General features: G+C 30.3%; 1 protein-coding gene across 1 annotated transcript; it reads left to right on the top strand.

The window, feature by feature from the left end:
- Window positions 1–2,826: 2,826 nt before the first annotated feature.
- On the top strand, window positions 2,827–4,848 carry BX663DRAFT_548926 (uncharacterized protein; the record flags this gene model as incomplete). Its single annotated transcript, XM_051531116.1, has 6 exons — window positions 2,827–3,031; window positions 3,111–3,229; window positions 3,309–3,332; window positions 3,403–3,931; window positions 4,001–4,716; window positions 4,798–4,848. 6 exons carry the CDS (start codon window positions 2,827–2,829, stop codon window positions 4,846–4,848), a joined length of 1,644 nt encoding a protein of 547 aa, XP_051386770.1.
- Between the last annotated feature and the right edge of the window lie 2,907 nt (window positions 4,849–7,755).

Genomic DNA, 7,755 nt, shown 5'->3' with positions numbered 1-7,755 from the left:
TGATTTTGTTGAAGAGTAAATATGTTTATTGAAATAAATACCAAAATAATTTTACAATCTGTCCATATCGTGACATCTTGGAAATTGTCTTTAAGAATGACGAATTTAACCTTTAAGAATAAGCAGAGTATTTATTTCTTCAAGAAAATATCAAAACCGAAAAGCCTAGACGGGTTACAAATTTCAGATACCAATTCTAAGCAAAGCAGCATTTGGGGGGGGAGGCGTTGTTGTTCCTAACTCACATATTTGAAAAAGCTCTCAGGAAAAATATACATTGCTGACTCTTTTGAGATATTTTTTCCTGTATTAAAAACTTCTCTAAAAAAATAGGTGTATTTTTGATTGATGATAATTCTACTGTTAACTTCTTTTTTTTCCTAACTGCTAATAAATTTTCTCTATTGGTAAAAAAATTTCTCTTGCCAAGATTACAAATTCTATTTTTATTTCCCAAATATTCTATTTTCAAACACAAATCATTGTAGACAATTAATATGCTGATAATATACAGACTACCCTTAATTTCTGTTATTGTTCCTTAACTTTTGTATCTGTTTCATATGTGCTTACAATGGTCTTATACACCTTTATCATGGCGAATAGCACAGGTGGTACCGATCCATAAGAAAGGTTCTAAAAGTGATGCAGGTAATTTTAGATTAATTGTTTGACTTCTATTTTTCATAGATTGTTAGAAACATGCCTATATCCTAGTCTGTTAGCTCAAAGACCTATTCTTTATATTGCTCAGGGTGTTTTTTTTTGTGAATCTCGTAATTCTGTTGATCAAGTTCAATGTCTTATTGAAATCTGCTCTATTTTTCGATGTAAACACAAATGCTTTCCTATACTGGCCTTTCTGGATATTAAATTGGCTTATGATATGGTTGATTGCTCTTATATATGGGGAGTACTACACTATTATCTCTGCCCTGCCTTACTTGGCGTTTTCAAAAATCTTTTCGATCTGGGTACAAATTGAAGTTTTATTTGATAATCGTGTTTCTCATCGTTTTTCACAAATCACTGGAGTACTTCAAGGATGAATCCTCTCACCCTTCCTTTATTCAATACTATGTCAATCAGCTTCCAGCTATTTTACGCTTACTACAACTCATTGACTACTCTATCTCCAGTGATATTATATCATGTCTAATACCTTCTCTTAACTGTTTACTATATACTGATGATGTTGTGCTTATAGCAGCTCCTGGGAACCTACACATAATATTGAACAAATGCGAAGATCACAGTTATTCCCTAGGATATTGATGGAACCCATTGAAAGGTGTCGTTGTTGCTCACTCAAATGATACACAATGCTATTAATTATATGGTGCTGATCTCCCTAAAGAAACATCCTTTTTATACCTCAGTGTTCCGCTGAAACCAAGTGGTCTACTTGACAGTGCTTCTCTAGTGCAACAAAATATTAACAAATCCTCTCTCACTATGAATCAACTAGCTGCCATTGGTATCAATTCTAAAGGTTTCCCGTCATTGCTTGCTTATCGGTTCTATAGCAAAATGGTTTGTTCTCAGTTAGAGTATAGCCCTGCTCATCAGCCCTCTTTCTGTTGCATTTGTTCAACGGTTGGAAACCACTCAAAATACATGTATTAGGCGTATCTTTGGTGGGCATTCTAGGTCGTCAGCTAAGGTCATGTTACATCTAGCTAACCCCCCATTTATGAAGACTCGTGTTGTGGTTCTCCAAGCACAATATCTTTTTTCACTCCACTCAATTACTTGATGATACTCTTTCTTACTCAGTTATTACCCTATGTTCAATCCTCAAGCAGTCGATTACACTTGAATAAATTAAATCAAACTATAATGTGGAAAAAAAAACTTCTGTGCTTCCATACTCTCTACTCTGGATAAAAAAGAAATTCTATATTCTCCGTAGTAAATTTCTAACTGATCAACTTCAAGATCTATATGCTGACACCGATTCCATCCTACTGTCCTCTTGTCGTCCAACTCGTGATCTTGATCCAATTCTCTGGCTACCTATGACTACTTCTGAACGAAGTCGTGTCCTTCGCCTGGCACCTTGGTTGGCTACCTGTTGGTAAACCAAAGGAATGTCTCTTTCACTCAAATCAAAACTAGAGGTTTCATCATGCTTATACATTCACAGAAGCTTATATTTCCCTCTCACAATTGATGACCCAATATCATTTCTTCTCAATATGCTTCCACGGCGTAAACCCCGTCGTGACTCTAATTGCCTTAGCTGGTTTATTCTTTGGCCTATCCTTTTTACCATTTTACATGAATTGGATCATTACTTTCATGATGAATTTCCACCCTGTCTCGTTGATCCTGGTTGCAAACCGTTAAATTGGTTATCCAAGTAACAGTGTGAGTCCTATGTTTATTCTGGTCTCTTTTTTTTTTTCATTATATCTCTTTTCTTTTCAATTCTTTTTCCTTTTTTTTCCCCCCTTGTCTCTTGGGAGGGTTTTTTTTTTATTTTTATAACCATTTTATAACTGGTTCGGGCAATACAGCACATTTTGTTGCTACATGCTCACTGTCAAAAAAAAAAAAAAAAAAAAAAAAAAAAAAAAAAAAATTACACAGAAATAAAATAAAATTTAATCGTAGACAATTAAACCAACCTTAGTTTTTTTTAAAAAAGAAACAATGTCGGAACGTAAAAAAAAATCAGATAGGCAAACCATTTAGGAAAAAAAAAACTCAATATAATTATATCTCTTTCCTTTTTTTTATTTTTTGTTAATATATAGATTATAAAATTCATCAGTTTATAGATTATAATTTTTTCTTTTAATAGAGAAGAGAGAAAAAATTGACATGAGTGCGCAAAATATAAAACCAATACCAACAAAAGAAGTAATTACCTCAAATTCAACAATACTTGACCCTAATGAAGAAATATTTGAACCTCATGAGGAAAATACAGATCTATCTGAATTAACGGGAAGAGCATCCCCATTTGTTTATATGCTTGTTATTTGTGTTTGTATAGGCGGTTTTTTAGCTGGTTATGATACAGGTGGTAAAGTTGATTAAACAAGAAGCTTATATATATATATACATCTATCCATATAATTGATTTTTTTTTTATTTACATCTAGTTATTTCGGGTGCCTTAAGTTTACTTCATGAGGAATTTCATTTGAATAATGTGACGAAGGAATTAGTTGTTGGCGCTACTACCTTTGGAGCTATTTTTGGTGGTTTCTTTTCGGGACTTGTAAAGCCTTTTAATTCTATTTTATTTTTATTTTATTTTATTTTTTTCGTTTCTAATCTTTTTTTCTTTTTTATTGTAGCTTAGTGATAGATTTGGCAGAAGGGTTTGTGTCACAACAAATGAATAATTTTTTGTTTTTTTTTCAGATTTATAACACAGTTTATAACCTATAGATCCTTGTTATTGTTTCCTCTGTTATATTTATTGCAGGCGCATTACTTATTTCATTAGCAAGGAATTATGGTGTTTTATTATTTGGTAGATTTGTAGTCGGACTTGCAGTGGGGATTGCATCGATGATTGTACCTGTCTATGTCAGTGAATTATCACCTAAGCATATTAGAGGCAGATTAACCACCTTAAATACCCTTGTGCTCACATTTGGTCAAGTGATTGCATATGTCTTTAATATTGTTTTCACGGATATTCCTAATGGATGGCGATATATGTTTGGTATCGCTGGTATTCCAGCCCTTATACAATTTTTCATTATGCCTTTCCTTCCCGAATCACCTCGTCGTCTAATTGCCATTGGCAAATATGATGAAGCCAAGGCAGCTATTCGTAAAATCTATGGAGATTCAGTGACAGATGTTTTTATTGATAGAGAGATTAAAGTGATTGATAACGATATTCATACTTGTCGATCAGGATCATTTAGAGATTTTTTACACAAAGATAACTTTATTCCTTTAATTATTGGTAAATATGTATATATGTGTGTATATACTTGAAATTACTATTTTTATTTACATGTATATATATGAATAGCATGTATTTTACAAGCAGCACAACAACTTTCAGGTTTTAATGCAGCCATGTATTATGCTGCCACTATTTTACAAATGGCAGGGTTCAGAAGTAATGAAGGTTCGACTAGTGTTGCTATTATTGTAGCAGCCACAAATATGGTGTTTACTGCAGTAGCCATTTTAGTGATTGATAAATTTGGACGTCGAAAGATGTTATTGTTTACGATGCTGAGTATGATTTGTGGGTTAATTGCACTTGGTGCTACCTTTGCTGCTCAACAAGGATTTATAACACAACAAGATACGTGTGGTGGCTACTCTTCACATTGTGCACGTTGTGTCCTTGATGAACGTTGTGGATGGTCGATTAGTGGAAATATCTGTATTCCACTTGAAGGGAACGCACAAGATATTTTTCATAGTGCAACCGGCTGTCCTAGTGAACCTAAAGATAAAGCGATTACAGGCGTTCTTTTAACATTTTTGATCATTTATGTTGCGAGTTATGCTTTAGGGCTTGGTTATATTCCATGGTTAGCACAATCAGAAATGTTCCCCATGTCTATTCGTGGTAAAGCAAATGGAGTAGCAACAGCTGTTAATTGGATATGTAATCTTATTATTTCCACAAGTTTCTTATCAATGACAGAATCAATGACAACAGCGGGCACATTTTGGTTCTATGCTGGTATTTCTATCTTTTTATGGGCTGCATTAATTCGTTTAATGCCAGAAGTAAGTGAAAAAAAAAAAAAAAAAAAAAAAAAAAAAAAAAAGAGAGAATTTATATACTAAATTATTTATTATTTTTTATAGACGTCTGGTAAAACATTAGAAGAAATTCATGAATATTTCTTAAAGATTTAATGTATTTTTAACAATTTATAACATGTATTATTATTTAATTTAATATAATGAAATGTACAGAATTTATATGGCATCTATTTTAATAAATAATTGAATAGTTTAACTTCAATAATGCAGGCAGTATATAAAAGATACTAAACCCAATCTGGTACTTTTATTATAAAGTCATAAGGCTTTGTGAAAATAATAATAATAAAATGAAAGCCATAATGCATTATTCTATTTTCTTCTTTATTTTTATTGTTATTTTGATTATTTGAATAATTGGGAATCCTTGATATACATGATTGAAGAAAAAATAAAATAGCTTTCATAGGCAGGCTAGATAATATGGCGTATATTCATATATGATTTACTTTTTTTTTTTTTTTTTTTTTGGAGGAATCGAATTTCATAGATATTTCCTATATGATTCTATTCATATGATGTAAAGAAATTAGCTTTGAATATATTTAATATATACATTTTATATTTACGTACAAATCTTATGTCCACAATAAGGACACCAAGTAGTAGAATAATACACCTTATGTAATAAACAGTAGTTACTATTGCCGCTACTACTATTGAATGAGCTACGTATTACGCAGTATGTTTTGGGCATTTTTGTTTTTCTATTCATTATAACTTTCATAAAAAGAAGAAGGGTAAGCCAAAAAGAAAGAAAAAGAAAAAAAACGGAGGGAAGAGTAAAAATAAAATTACTTTATTATAATGTTTTTTATTTATATGCAAAAAGAGAAAAAGAAAGAGAGAGAGAGAGAGAGAGAGGGAAGGAGGAAAGAAAGAAATGAATTGATTACAATATAACATTTTTGGACGTGATGAAGGGCAGTTAGAGATTTAATATCAGATTATTATTTCTTCTCTAAAAAGTAACAAATAATAAATAAATAAATAAATAAAAAAAAAAAAAAAAAAAAAAAAAAAAAAAAAAATAGAGCAAATAAATTCCAAATAAAAGTTAAACTCGCTTTCTTCTTGTGAATATATTTACACTTGAAGAATCCTTAGTCATATTCTATTTTTATATTGGACGGTTTTTTAGAATCATATCACCCTACTTTTTTTTTCTTTTTTCTTTTTTTTTTTTTACCTGATTTTTATCATTTGCGTGACAAATTAAAAGAATGCGCGTTCAGGTATAATATAGATATAGATGTCAAAGCTAACTACAACATTATCTTTAAAGCTAAGTATATATAACAAAGAAGCTTAGATGGTGATTTCAATTGACCCTTGATAAAAAAAAATAAATAAAAAAGTATACAAAAGCGATGGATATAAATGAAAATTTGTAGAGGTACATCCATAATACTTTCTTACTCTCCCAATATTGACAGTTTTATAAACGGCAGTATTATCTATTAACAGGTAACAGCTCAAAGTTCGTTTAAATACAAATAAAATAGTGACTTTAGAGTGCCTAATTCTTAGGTATATCTTTCATGTTATGAATATCTAAAGTGTCAATAATTTCATTGATAAGCTTTATAAAATAATATGAGATTGCTCTTGCTCTGGTAATGCCATTTACTGTTGTGACAGAATTATCATCATTTCTATTTCTTTTCCTGTGTGATGGAAGAAGGTGGAGAGGGCTTTTTTTTTTGAAGATCTCTTATAGTGTATGTGATATTAAATCAATGATCACCTCCTTACAAATATAACAAAGAATAGGACTTCATACATCCATATTCGCCAAGTTTTCGCTTTTGCTTTCATTCAAATCTTTAAATGCCCAAAGTTTGTGACAATGATGCATATTGAAACATGTTTTGTTAATAAAGACCTAACTTGACAGACATTTAATCTTTTGATTAACATATTATTTCAGGATTTCTCTCTTCTTACTTGAATAATTTCATATTGTTATTTTATATATATTTATATTTATATATGGATGCTAATACACTTATACACATACTTCCTTAGCAACTCCACCTAACAAAGAAATTACTGTAAATATTATGTAAAATGCTACTTTTGTTAGTGACATAGTTGAAATAATCAAAGTTTGATGAAGATGGTCGAAGAGTAGATGACATCATGTGAATATCAAGCCCTAATTCATCTATCTACGCCTAATCAATGTATTTTTTGAATTCTAGTCTCCCAATTCTAAACAACGGGATAGAAAGTATTCTGTTTCATCGTTAGATTGTATTCCTTTGCTATAAGTTTACCAGCAGGCGACCTTTTTTTTTTTCCTTAAATCTTGATTATTCAAAGGGGATTTTTTTTCAACCTGCCTGTATTATCATTAATTATTATATATGGATATTCATCATACAATTCATAAAGTTATTCTTTATGACTATTATTTAGTGGGGACACTTTTTTGGCTTGATTTATTTGTTTACTTGCTTATTTAACATATTCCATTCTACTTCTTCACGGAGCGATAGGGAGTTTTTTTTTTCAGCACCCCCCATATTTGCCCTATTTAATATTTAATAAGAATTATTCGCTACATTAAAGAGCTTCATTCTTAGTTAACATGTATATAAAAAAACCCAATTTTTCATCATTATCATAGTTTGCTCATATCCTACAAAATATATTTTTTTTAAAACTTTTCATTTTTAATATCGAAAATATTTGGTTTGTAAATTTTTGTATTGTGTCAGGACTTTAAGATAATGTGAACTGCTTTTGTCTATCTAGACTATAGCTTCATTATTATTCTCATTAAAAGTACTATATCTATCATTTTATATATGTATATAAAAAAAAAGGAACAAAAATAAATAAATAAATCAGGTTTGTAAATTGTATTTTTTTTTCAAATTTTTTACGCTATATTATATTTGAAAATGTGAGCAAAATAATAGCTAAGAAAAATGTTCAGTATTTAAAAAGACAGCCTAGCAAATGAAGAATATAACAAGTAAATTATTTCATATC

This window comes from Cokeromyces recurvatus (assembly GCF_025118155.1).
Source record: "Cokeromyces recurvatus strain NRRL 2243 chromosome Unknown BX663scaffold_3, whole genome shotgun sequence".
NCBI classification, from domain to species: Eukaryota; Fungi; Mucoromycota; class Mucoromycetes; order Mucorales; family Mucoraceae; genus Cokeromyces; species Cokeromyces recurvatus.
Note: the sequence above shows the minus strand (reverse complement) of the source record. Positions and strands in the feature narration are given on the sequence as shown.